Source organism: Sinocyclocheilus grahami, unplaced genomic scaffold (assembly GCF_001515645.1).
Source record: "Sinocyclocheilus grahami isolate Dianchi unplaced genomic scaffold, SAMN03320097.WGS_v1.1 scaffold1164.1, whole genome shotgun sequence".
Taxonomy (NCBI): Eukaryota; Metazoa; Chordata; class Actinopteri; order Cypriniformes; family Cyprinidae; genus Sinocyclocheilus; species Sinocyclocheilus grahami.
Genome location: NW_015506343.1, coordinates 29,606 through 43,941, shown reverse-complemented (window position 1 = coordinate 43,941; position 14,336 = coordinate 29,606). Strand labels below are relative to the sequence as shown.

At 39.9% G+C, this 14,336-nt stretch overlaps 2 protein-coding genes across 3 annotated transcripts in view; both read right to left on the bottom strand.

Moving 5' to 3' along the window:
* The window catches only part of dennd4b (DENN/MADD domain containing 4B), a 45,892-nt gene extending 36,628 nt beyond the window's left edge, over positions 1-9,264 (bottom strand). Inside the window, exons 1-3 of the mRNA XM_016253204.1 lie at positions 9,119-9,264; positions 2,135-2,449; positions 1,074-1,326 (exon numbers count right to left, since the gene is read on the bottom strand). Coding sequence (XP_016108690.1) covers positions 1,074-1,326; positions 2,135-2,430 — 549 coding nt within the window. The 5' untranslated portion in view covers positions 2,431-2,449; positions 9,119-9,264. The remainder of the gene's footprint in view (positions 1-1,073; positions 1,327-2,134; positions 2,450-9,118) is intronic.
* A 3,131-nt stretch (positions 9,265-12,395) lies between these two features.
* LOC107567518 (CREB-regulated transcription coactivator 2-like) overlaps positions 12,396-14,336 on the bottom strand; it is a 31,391-nt gene continuing 29,450 nt past the window's right edge. For both annotated transcript variants that reach the window (XM_016253208.1, XM_016253209.1), the window contains one exon: positions 12,396-13,141. In XM_016253208.1, the coding sequence (XP_016108694.1) occupies positions 12,957-13,141 (185 nt within the window). In that variant the 3' untranslated portion in view covers positions 12,396-12,956. The remainder of the gene's footprint in view (positions 13,142-14,336) is intronic.

The window sequence follows — 14,336 nt, the reverse complement described above, 5'->3', positions numbered from 1 at the left end:
ACACACACACACAGATATACACACACGCACTCTCACACACACACACACACAGAGATATACACACACACGCACTCTCACACACACAGATATACACACACACACACAGCTATACACACACACGCACTCTCACACACACACACAGATATACACACACACACTCATACACACGCTCCCACACACACTCATACACACGCACTCACACACATATACACACACACACATTTAAACCCACTGCATACTAACACACAGTAGTGCTCACAAGTTTGGGCTCAGTTAAAACAAGTCTCTTCTGTTCACCAAGGATGCCTTTATTTGATTAAAAATACAGTAAAAACTATTTAGAATAAATGTTTTCTGTGTGAATACACTGTAAAATATCATTAATTTCTGTGATCAAAGCTGAATTTTCAGCATCATTACTAGTCTTTTTATTTTTTCATTTTTATTTCATGTATTCTAATTGTTTTGTTAGCATTTTTTGTAGTTTTATTTTGTTTTATTTGAGATATTTTTATTATTATTCTATTTCATGTTATCAAATATACAGTAAAAGTGTAATATTATAATAATGTAATGTATTCCTGTGATGCGCAGCTGTATTTTCAGCATCATTCCTCCAGTCTTCAGTGTCACATGATCTTCAGAAATCAGTATAATATGCTGATCTGCTGCTCCAGAAACATTTCTGATTATTATCAATGTTGAACACAGTCGTGCTGCACAATATTTTTGTGGAAACCGTGATACATTTTATTTTTCAGGATTCACAAAAGAAACGCATTTATTTGAAATAGGAATCTTTTGTAACATGATAAATGTCTTTACTGTCACTTTTGATCAATTTAATGCAACCTTGATGAATAAAAGCATTCATTTCTTTTTAAAAATATTACCACAAACTTTGCAAAATGTGTAAATTTTATGATATGGAGGTAACAAACCAATAAGTGCTTAATAAATAAAGAAGAGAGGAACACTTGATCATCTGAGTGACTCAGTGAATCGGTGACTCAGTGAATCAGTGAATCGGTGACTCAGTGAATCGGTGACTCAGTGACTCAGTGAATCATCACCATGCCGGTGTTGAGGTTCTTGTCCACTCTGCAGTAGGTGTGCGGCGCCGTCTCGCCCTTGCTAGGCATCAGCAGCGAGATCTCAGTGATGCCCAGCGTGTTCAGCGCCTGTGAGTCCGGCGCTCGGCGGAACATCAGGAAAGTGCGGTGCGTCGCAGGACCGCCGGAGCTCAGGCTCGCAGAACGACTGTACGGGGTCGTCTCGATCACCTGCCATCCGGACCGGACCGGATCCTTGCCCTCGTACAGAACACTGACACAAACACACACACAAAACACATCCATCAGTCGGCTTCTCATCTGTGACCCTGGACCACAAAACCAGTCATAAGGGTCAATTATACTTCTATATCTACATAGTTTATATTTGTACTTCTGCGGCATGGTTTTATCTTATGTTTATGTGTGTGTTTTTATTTTATTTACATAGTTTTGCACTTGTCTTGGCATTCAATGTGGACAGCAAAGAAAGAATTTCATTGTACAGGGAAAGCTGTTTTCCTCACGGTGCACATCACAATAAACGCTTTGAATCTTGCGCCATTTCAACAACAAAAATAATTCCAAACACAGCCAAAAACGCAGTTTTGTTTTGGTTGTTTTGCGCCTCTAAACAACATGACAGACAAATGCATTCATGTCCTGCATTAAACAGTGTGTAAACACATCTAAATGCCACTTCAGGTGCAGCTTATGTCTGGATTGCAAAGATGAATTGTGCTGATATTGATTTAATTTGCTTGGTAACAGCCTAAATGTCTTATTATTCTAATTCACTGATTAAATGTAAGAATTTGACTCAAAAGATAATGGACACTTTTAGAAAAATGACTTTATAAAGGTAAAAATGTCCATAAAAGGTAAAAATCTTATGGCAAAAGATTAATTTCTCTCAGTGTGATCTGACCAAACACAGAATATGAAGAATATTAAAAACTTTAGGAGTCAGCTGTCTACAGCAGTCTTTGAGATACCAGCACAATAACTCACTCAGCACAATATCATCTAATTACCGTTATCGATAAAATCCCAGAAAATATGGAGATATTATTTTTCCTCACCCGAGCTCGACGACGGGTGGTTTGTCGTGTCCTCTGCGGTAGCACAGGAACATGTGTGTGTTGTTGAGCAGGCCTGCGCTCAGCTCCGCCGGATGGCCTGCTTGTGTTTTCTCAATGCAGGTGAATCCCTCAGGAACGTCTTCCCCGAGACCGCGGGCGATCACAGCCAGATCAGTGACGGGCTGCAGCGCTCTCACGCCCCTCTGCTGACCCTCCTCGTCCAGTGGAGACCCGGCGCCTGACAGACCCGCCACCACGAAATAATCCACCAGCTGAGGACAGCGCTCCTCCGTCATCACGCCGGTCTAAATGCCACTGACACACACACACACACACACCGTCAGACCACAGATACACACAAAACTGTGCCGTCAGACCACCAAACTCCCACTGCAGTCCATCAAGAGCACATGAAAATTTAGGGCCAGTTTTACTAACACACACACACACACACAGAGACACACACTTAAACACACACACACACACGTCTGCCTGATGGGGTCAAAGGTCACTGCGCAGGTGACGGGTGATGACAGACTCACTGCATCCGTCTCATCTACAAACACACCCATCACCATGGCGACCGCCTCAGGACCGGACATCCCTGCTGAGAGTAAGCGGGTTAAGAGACGAACACTCGCGCTCTCTCTCATCCAACACACGGTGTGCAGGAAACTATCAGAGGAAACAACAGCCGCTTCACTTCACTTCCTCTGCATCGCTCAGCCGTTCAGACAGATCGACTCAGAAAGTAATGTCAGAGTAATGTCTTCAACAACAATCTAAAACAGCTCAAGTCAAGACATCACATCTCTTATTTCAATTCAATCCCTCAACAACATTTTTATTTCAGACCCAGGATTCAAGCCGTCTTGGAAAAGCTAGATATATATAAAGGGGAAACTTCAAAAGTGTGATTTCTAGACTTGGAGAAACTAATACAATACTTTAGTCGTGGATATTTCAGTTTTTTCAAGTTATGCCCAGTTCTAAAACATTTTATTAGGTAGAAATTTCTACTTGCAAGTAAAATAAATAATTGTAAAAATGGCATAATTATGACCTGCTGGAAAATTCAGCTCTTGAAACTTCAGAAATGTATTTAGGCTACTTTTCATTTTTTTATTAAATCATTTTAATTAATATTAATATATTTGAATTATCATATATTAATAAAACACTGAAACTGTATTTAAATTAATGACATTACTTATTTAAGTTTTTAAATATTTAAAGTCACAATGAAATGGAAGTAGTGACAGGTCTTTTCTTTCTTTTTAGTGAAACAAAAAAAACAATGTAGGCCACTTGGGCACTTCTAGTTAAAAATTAGGGTCCAGTATACAGAAAAAAAAAGTCAAATATAAAATAAATAAAAAACTTTAACAAGTAAATTTTATTTCATGCTAACTTCAAACTAATTTAAATGGCCACTTCTAGTTTCTGTAGATAATAAATGTTGAAAACGAGCAGCTTAGTGATTACAGCAGAAATGTCATCAGATATTGTTGAGAACAATGAAGCTGTGAACCTCTGATCTACACAACACTCTGCAGGACGCCAGACGAAGAGCCTTTATCCTTCCAGAGACACTCAGAGACGGACACTCATTCAGAGCGACACACACACACACACACACTCTCACTCATACACACTCACTCACACACACACACTCTCTCACCACACACACACACACACACACACACACACACTCACACACACACTCTCTCTCTCTCTCACACACACACTCTCTCTCTCACACACACACACACACACACACACACAGATGCCTATCGAGTGATCAGAAACTCATCTGTCTGCTGCGCTGAGCTCATAATGAGGAAGCAGGACAGAAACTGATTCCCGAACAGCAGAAGAGCGTATGATAGTGTGCTGATAAATCCATTTATAAAGAAACTGGATACTTTTTTGCACTACTAACACGTCAAAGGTTTCTCTTTACAACCACTATGTTTACAAGCACATCAATCAAACTAATAGTTGAGCACATATTGTATAACCTCCTGGGAAATAACATCAGGAAAGGAAACACGCATTTATAGATCAGCAACCATGTGTACAGGAATATATTCCCAATTCTGTACGTATATAAACATAATATTCAGAAAATGTCTTTAACCAGAGCTGAAACAGAATATGATGTGTGTGTAACATATTATATGTTATATGTGATATACTAAGAGTCTTGGTCTACATGAAGTTGACCGAAGTGAGCAGAACTGTTCCACATCAAACTCACGTGAATGTGAACTACAGTCCATCCACACACGGCCTGCAGATCGCTGACACAGAAAACAGGAAGAGAGACACTGCGGCAGGAAGAGAGAGCGAGAGGATTGATTTATAGCGACTGAAGGACTGATGCAGGACACACAGCAGAACCGAGCGCTCCTCACTGACCCCAGAACTTCAACCACAAACACTGAACCAGCCGCAGGTCGATTCACACAGTCTGTGCTCTGCATACTGTAGTATATACCATATACTGGTGACTAGTGTTAAACTAGTACTTAGTGAAGTATACAATGAGAGACTCTTCCCACATGACCTCATTATATGTCATATTTAATTCAGCGATCTGCACCCAGTTAGTAAACATGATTTACTATGACATTTGCTTTGTGCAAAAATGTCTGAACTTTTGTCAGTCTGATTGAACAATGAGTCAGGAAAGAGATGCTAAAAATGGAAGGTCTAGTCAAGCGCATTGCATTGTGGGATGCAGGGACACATGCAGTGTTCCCCATTGTTCTGCTCACTATACTAAATGTAGTAAGTTGTACAGAATACATACTGAAGAATAGTATGAGAAGTATGTGTAAAGTGAGTATAGTATGAGTAGTGATAGTGTGAGAAATATGAGTAGCGTGTTTAGTATGAGTAGTATGTATAGAGTGAGCATAGTATGAGTAGTATGTGTAGAGTGAGTATAGAATGAGTAGTATGTGTAGAGTGAGTAGTGTATGCAGAGTTAGTAGTTTGGTATGAGTAGTGATAGTGTGAGAAATATGAGTAGCGTGTTTAGTATGAGTAGTATGTGTTAAGTGAGCATAGTATGAGTAGTATGTGTAGAGTGAGCATAGTATGAGTAGTATGTGGAGTGAGTAGTGTGTGCAGAGTTAGTAGTATAGTACGAGTAGTGATAGTGTGAGAAATATGAGTAGCGTGTTTAGTATGAGTAGTATGTGTTAAGTGAGCATAGTATGAGTAGTATGTGTAGAGTGAGTAGTGTGTGCAGTTAGTAGTTTGGTATGAGTAGTGATAGTGTGAGAAGTATGAGTAGCATGTTTAGTATAAGTAGTATGTGTTAAGTGATCATAGTATGAGTAGTATGTGTTAAGTGAGCATAGTATGAGTAGTATGTGTAGAGTGAGTATAGAATGAGTAGTATGTGTAGAGTGAGTAGTGTGTGCAGTTAGTAGTTTGGTATGAGTAGTGATAGTGTGAGAAGTATGAGTAGCGTGTTTAGTATGAGTAGTATGTGTAGTGAGTATAGAATGAGTAGTATGTGTAGAGTGAGTAGTGTGTGCAGTTAGTAGTTTGGTATGAGTAGTGATAGTGTGAGAAGTATGAGTAGCGTGTTTAGTATGATTAGTGTGTGTAGAGTGAGCATAGTATGAGTTGTATGTGTAGCATGAGTGGTGTGCACATTATTATAATATGAGCAGTGATAACATAAGTCTGAGTAGCATGTTTAGTGTGAATAGTATGTAAAGTGTGAGAAGTATAATTAGTATGTAGTGTGAGTAGTCTGTGTAGTATTAATATGTATAGTATGTGTAGTGTGACTAGTATAGTTTGTGTAGTATGTTAATGTGAAATAAGTAGTGTGAATAGCGTGTAAAGTGTTTGTAGTGTGAGTATTGCGAGTAGTGTTTGTAGTATGTGTAGTGTGAGCAGTACAGTGTGAGTAGTGTGTGTAGTTTGTGTAGTGTGAGCATTGTGAGTAGTATGAGCAGTGCTTGTAGTATATACAGTGTGAGTAGTGTGTGTAGTTTGTGCAGTGTGAGTAGTGTTTGTAGTTTTTGAAGTGTGAGCAGTGTTTGTTTGTAGTATGTACAGTGTGAGTAGTGTGTGTGTGTGTGTGTGTGTGTGGTTTGTGTAGTGTGAGCAGTGTGTGTAGTGTTTGTAGTATGTACAGTGTGAGTAGTGTGTGTGTGTGTGTGTGTGTGTGTGTGGTTTGTGTAGTGTGAGCATTGTGAGTAGTGTTTGTAGTATGTGTAGTGTGAGCAGTGTGTGTAGTGTTTGTAGTATGTACAGTGTGAGTAGTGTGTGTGTGTGTGGTTTGTGTAGTGTGAGCAGTATGTGTAGCGTGAGCAGTATGCGATTGCAAACACAGCCTGTGGCCTCAGCACCTCAGCACTCACCCTGAATGAACCGTATGGGTCAGATGAATAGTATCAGATGAGTTGGGTTGAGCTGCACGTTTCGGTGGTGACGCACACAACCTCAGGTGTCTTCACTAGAAAACTCCACTTCCTGTTTCAGCTCATCTTTGAGCTGAGGATGCGTTTCCTGTCCACGCTGCTTTTAGCTCTTTCTAAGCACTTTCAACACTCACTTCCTCAAACGCCTCCGCTGCACAACACAAGAGTTTCCCTCGTTCATCTCAGTTCATCTGCAGCTGTGTGAATATCATGCATGCCATCAGACGCTGAGGGATTACAGATCACACACACTAACACTAGTGCTGCTGCTGTTAGCACACTCTTTTATTCAGTGCCTTGGAGCTTTAACGGTTACGAAAGTAAATTTGAAACAAAAAATGCACACTTGCAAAAAATGAAGAAAAAATGCACTGCAGTCATTTTAATGCATTGTATTTTCAGAGCGTGCATTCCTGGAGGCTGAAGTTCAACTTGGTTGAATATTTATGTAGTGAATATTTCAGATGGAAAATTTCACACTACTTTATTAAAAATTAAATAATTTATATTCACTTTCCTGAGTTAATTTCCAAAATATTAAGTCCAAATAAACAAATAAATGATATAATACAATATATAAATATTACAAGACAAAATGCAGGCATCACAGTAATGGCAATTATCATAAACTGCCAAATCATAATTGAAAATAAAATTCAATTAATCACGAAGTCCAACTTCAGACATCATTATATTCACTATATAACACCAGATCAGATCAATTGCGCTATTGATTAAATGTCTGTGTTTAATGATAATCACAAATCATAATTTTATGATTATCAAATGATTTTCAAAAAGTTTTTGTAAATCTGGAATCTGAGGGTGCAAATAAAATCTAAATATTGAGAAAATCATCTTTAAAGTTGTTCAAATGAAGTTCTTAGCAATGCATATTACTAATCAAACATTAAGTTTTGATATATTTACGGTAGGACATTTACAAAATATCTTCATGGAACATGATCTTTACTTAATATCCTAATGATTTTTGTCATAAAAGAAAAATGTATAATTGTGACCCATACAATGTATTGTTGGCTATTGCTACAAATATACCCCAGCGACTTATCAATAACGGATATCAACTGATATCTATTATTGAGCAGCTGACTGATATAATGCTGATCAACAATCATTTCAGTCATAAGAATAATCTAGCATATTTGTGGGCATGTGCAGTTCAATATTATATGAAGAAACGCAAATCTGTTAGATTAATCATGATCGAAAAGAAATTCTGCTTCTGTGTTGATTCGCTAATATTCCTGAAGCAAAACCAGTTCAGAACCGACTGACGGTCCACAATAACACACACACACACACACACACACACACACACTCTCTCTCACACACACACACACACACACACTCACACACACTCTCACACACACACACTCACACACACTCTCACACACACACACTCACACACACTCTCACACACACACACTCACACACACTCTCACACACACACACTCACACACACTCTCACACACACACACTCACACACACTCTCACACACACACACTCACACACACTCTCACACACACACACTCACACACACTCTCACACACACACACTCACACACACTCTCACACACACACACTCACACACACTCTCACACACACACACTCACACACACTCTCACACACACACACTCACACACACTCTCACACACACACACTCACACACACTCTCACACACACACACTCACACACACTCTCACACACACACACTCACACACACTCTCACACACACACACTCACACACACTCTCACACACACACACTCACACACACTCTCACACACACACACTCACACACACTCTCACACACACACACTCACACACACTCTCACACACACACACTCACACACACTCTCACACACACACACTCACACACACTCTCACACACACACACTCACACACACTCTCACACACACACACTCACACACACTCTCACACACACACACTCACACACACTCTCACACACACACACTCACACACACTCTCACACACACACACTCACACACACTCTCACACACACACACTCACACACACTCTCACACACACACACTCACACACACTCTCACTCACACACACTCTCACTCACACAGACTCACACTCACACAGACTCACACACACTCACACTCTCTCACACACACACACACACACACACTCACACACACTCACACTCACACAGACTCACACTCACACAGACTCACACACACTCACTCACTCACTCACACACTCACTCACACACTCACTCACACTCACACACACACACACACACACACACTCTCTCTCTCTCTCTCTCTCACACACACACTCTCTCTCTCTCTCTCTCTCTCTCTCTCACACACACACTCTCTCTCTCTCTCTCTCTCTCTCTCTCACACACACACACACACACACACACACACACACACACACCTGGCTCGGCTGATCTCGGCAGGAATCATGTTTGAATCACACGCGTCTGTTACAGCTGTCATTATTAATAAAGCGATTTGTCTCGTCAGCTGGGTTCGGGACTCACCTCAGCAGCATCCCGTCGTCTGGTCCGGCCGGTACCGGGGCTCGTTAGGGCTCTAGCCTGACTGCGCGGAACAACCGTCGCCGCTGCGCTCCGCCATCACGGACAGAAGGCGAGCTGAGGTAGCTGCAGACGCGACGCGCTGACTGACGCCTAGCGGCGCGGAGCCGCATTACAACAACCGCACTGACAGAGACTGGACAGCTGCAGCTTCTGATCGATCTGAATGATTATTAGTGAGCTTCTGATGTGACGCATGACGCTGTCACGTGACACGTGTTACTCTTCTCAGCGCTGTCATCAATCACAGCTGTTTATGATTACTTGACAAGGATTTAAAATTCATTTGATATATTTGTCTATCAGCATGTCAGGTACGGGTTATTGGCGTTAAAGTTATCGATCACAAATCTCTAATAAGACAAAAACGTCACTATTGTGAAATACTATTCTGCTTTAAAACAGCTGTTTTCTGTGTGAACATCTGTTCAAATGTCATTTATTCCTGTGTTCGTTTGAACTTTGTTTATCAAAGAATCCTGAAAACATACGCAAAATATTAAGCTGCAAAAAAATGATTTTAACATTGATAAACATTTTTAATAACTGAGCATCAGTGATAATTGATCAGCATATTATACTGATTTCTGAAGATCATGTGACACTGAAGACTGGAGGAATGATGCTGAAAATACAGCTGCGCATCACAGAAATACATTAATATTATAAAAATAATATTTCACTTTTTTTGTGTCACACAACTTTTAAAAATCATTTTCTCTCTCTCATCGATGCATGTGTAAAATAAAGAAATGATGTCACAATGCACATTCACTTTAACTTCTTTATTTTTCTGTAAAATAAGGAGAGGATACGGTCTTAAAAAATGTTCCGTCAGAAGCACCTATGCTTTCAGGACATTATTTACAGCATACTTGGTTTCCCCCGGTTATCAAAACACCACACATTAAGAGCAACAATCATAAAAGCACATCTTAAAATAGAATGCACACGTTTCGTTTATTTTCATACCTAGACAAAAGCTAGGGCTATTTAAGATCGTAAGCGCTGAAGCGTGACGAACCGATATCATGAAGCGGTTAGTTATTCGACAGCTGATCTTCATCAGATTTCTATCAGACCTGAGCTGGATTCACAGAGCAATGCAGACGCCAGACATCACTTCACTTCAAACAAACCCTCAGACGCCGACTTTAAACACGTTTCTGGACAGATTCAGGTCTGATCTGAATAATAAAAAATGTAAAAATGACAAAAGTCCTCCGTTCATCGTAGATTGAAAGAGTCATCGATTCTATGGAAGCCCGTTTCCACCACAGAGTTTATATCTCACAATTCTGTGTTTACATCGCAATTCTGTTCATAGCGCAATTCTACGTTTACATCTCGCAATTCTAACTTTAAATCGCAATTTCAACTTTCTGTCGGAATTCGGAGATTATTGAAATTGTACGTTTATATCACAGTTCTACGTTTAGATCTCGCAATTCTGTTTATTCCATACATTTCTGTTTATATCACAATTCTACGTTTATATCTCACAAATCTGAGTTTATAACTCAGTTTGTCTCGCAACTGAGTTTATATCTCGCAATTCCAACTTTCACAATTCTGATTATTGAAATTTAATGTTTATATCTCACAATTCTAATTTTAAATCACAATTCCAACTTTCTTTCGCAATTCTGAGACTATCAAAATTGTACGTTTATAGCTCAATTCTACATTTATATCTCACAATTCTAATTTTATTTCGCAATTCCAACTTTCAAAATTCTGAGATTATCGAAATTTTATGTTTATATCTCACAAATCTGAGTTTATATCTCACAATTCTACGTTTATATCTCACAATTCTAATTTTATTTCGTAATCCCAATTTTCGCAATTCTGAGATTATCGAAATTGTACGTTTATAGCGCAATTTCACATTTATATCTCGCAATTCTGACTATATCTCACAATTCTATTTTTAAAATTCTGTTTATAGCGTAATTCTACGTTTCTCACAATTCCAACTTTTTTCTCGCAATTCGGATTCGCGAGGAGAAAAAAAGTCACAAAAGTGAGATAAAAAGTACCACTTTAATTTTTTTTTTTTAATTCCATGGCGGAAACCAGCTTCCATAAGCTTGAGTATTTTTATGGCAAAATTAATATTACAATGTGATCGATAAAATGCCCATGAGATTCTAAGATCTATTTGTAATGAAAACTGATTCTAGACTTTACTAAAATAGTCATTTTTAATCATTGAAATAATAATTTATCATTTCTTCCCTTTGATTTTGGGGTGAATTGTAACGTTTTGTTGTTGACTAAATTTGTGAGATTCACCTGAAAACATTCGTAATCCACCTGGTGATCGACACATTTCTCAACATATTAGCTTCATATACAAATATACATTTATGCACGTAAACATCTATAGCAACTTTATTTAAAAATAAATCTCATAGTACGCAGTATTTAGTTACATAAAAATACGTGTTCCTTTGAATATGGCCTTGCTCAGGAGAATAATCGTGCAAATACAGGCAGAAGAGAGCGCAGACGAGCGGATCGCAGTAAACACACACACACACACACACACACACACACACACACATATTTGGTCATTTACGACACTGTTTCAGTGGTTCAGCGCATGCGGCGACACAAACACGCTGCTGCTTTAACTAGTGCAGAGAGGAGACTAGTTAGTCTGGATCAGAGATCATCACTAAACATGAGCAGACTGAATTCTGGGGCAAAACAACGTCTGTTCTCATGCATTAAATGTGACGCATGTCTAAAGAGAACGGCTGTGTTTAAAACGGCATACTAGCTCACTGCATACTGCACACTATATAGTGCATACTAATCTGTAAAACGGCACTGTTCTCTCATTCTATGAGTTTTGCATCACTGATTGTTATTCCCCCATACATATACTCACACAGCAAGTAAATTAAGTAAACTGTAAACTAAGTAATTAATTACTGCAATTTGCATTGCTTTTCCTTTGAAGAATTCAAGTAACAGATTACTCTTTGTCTGTAATTCAAGTACAGTTCATTCTGATGTAACTGCATTAAATACTGTTTGGACTATAGAACAATTCTATATAAAAATTCTAAATTTAACATTTAATTGTTAAAATGTTTGTTTTTAATGTAACCTTCTCCCCTTAAAATACTTTGGACAGTTCATGTATAATTTATGCAATTTTATTATATATATATTTTTTAGAGTAATTACACTGTTGAAGATGAATTACTTTTTCATAGTAACATATTAAAAACATAAATATAATTACATTAAAAATGTAGGTCAATTATTCCACAATAAGTGCTTCAATCGATAGTGTGCATCATTGCACGGAAATAAAAATCTAAATTTATTTTGCATTGTCAGGAGAAAGCACAATGCATTTTGTTTTGCACGCACGCAGTACAGTGTGTGTGCTGTATACTGCAGTATGATAGTATGCTGTTCTGAACACGGCCACGGTGCATGATTATTTCCCTGTCTGTCATTGGTCAGTCAGACCGATAGCCCCGCCCCAAACTCACGTGATTGGCTGAGACATCAAACAGATCAAATAAAGTGTCTCACTCGTCACATCTGAACGAAACAGCGACTTAAGCGCACGAGTGGGTTCAGCATTAACCTGGTGTGGTGCAGTGCATGCTGGGACTGAAGCGCCTGAGCAGCGATCGGTGGAGGCACGTGGCTGTGATTGGTCATCTGTAACAGGAAGTGGCCGGTGCGGCTTTGATCGTCTGAGAAGCGTAGCATTAAAGGGCAGAAGCTCAGGGTTCAAGCGTGTGTTCTCGAGTCACTTGAGGTGGTCAGAGCGGAAGGAGTCCTCCACGGCGGGGTCAGCCAGCATCAGGTCACCGTCTGTCAGCATGCCCAGACCCCCCAGCGCCAGCGGGTTGTCAGACGAGAACGGGTCCATCTCGAAGCCCGGGACACACGACAGCGCACTCGTGATCTCCTTAGACAGTCCTGAGGAATCTCCTGAGACACACAGCAGACTGTGAGCACTGTGCTAATAATACATTAAGCAGCGCACACACACACACTCACTCACACACACACACACTCACTCACTCATTATAACCAATCACACACAAGTCTGTTGAGCTTATAAATGCAATGGCGCTTGCTGACTGAACTCAGCTCTCACGTGAATTCTCTCATCATAAACAACAAAGTGCAGATGTATGTATGATGTAAGAGATTCATTCATCAAAGCTTTACTGATTATAAGGGCATTTTTTTGACAATGTAAATGTTCTTTGCTCGCTTTCTCTGTATAATTTATTTGCTGTTTGAATAACTGTGGAAGGTACAGGTAATAAAAAAAAAAAGAATTCATTACTTCATCCGGGAACATCCTCCTTCATAGCGTCAAGCTTCGCCTGGTTTTGTATTGTTTTGAAAAGCGACCTCTAGTGGCAAAAACTTTTGCAATACTCGTTTTTGATTGTTTCTCTCTCTCTCTCTCACACACACACTCTCTCTCTCTCTCTCTCTCTCTCTCTCTCTCTCTCTCTCTCTCTCTCTCTCTCTCTCTCTCTCTCTCTCTCTCTCTCTCTCTCTCTCTCTCTCTCTCTCTCTCTCTCTCTCTCTCTCTCTCTCTCTCTCTCTCTCTCTCTCTCTCTCTCTCTCTCTCTCTCTCTCTCTCTCTCTCTCTCTCTCTCTCTCTCTCTCTCTCTCTCTCTCTCTCTCTCTCTCTCTCTCTCTCTCTCTCTCTCTCTCTCTCTCTCTCTCTCTCTCTCTCTCTCTCTCTCTCTCTCTCTCTCTCTCTCTCTCTCTCTCTCTCTCTCTCTCTCTCTCTCTCTCTCTCTCTCTCTCTCTCTCTCTCTCTCTCTCTCTCTCTCTCTCTCTCTCTCTCTCTCTCTCTCTCTCTCTCTCTCTCTCTCTCTCTCTCTCTCTCTCTCTCTCTCTCTCTCTCTCTCTCTCTCTCTCTCTCTCTCTCTCTCTCTCTCTCTCTCTCTCTCTCTCTCTCTCTCTCTCTCTCTCTCTCTCTCTCTCTCTCTCTCTCTCTCTCTCTCTCTCTCTCTCTCTCTCTCTCTCTCTCTCTCTCTCTCTCTCTCTCTCTCTCTCACACACACACTCACACTCTCACACACACTCACTCAGTCACTCACTCACACTCTCACTCACTCTCACACACACTCACTCTCACACACACTCACTCTCACTCACA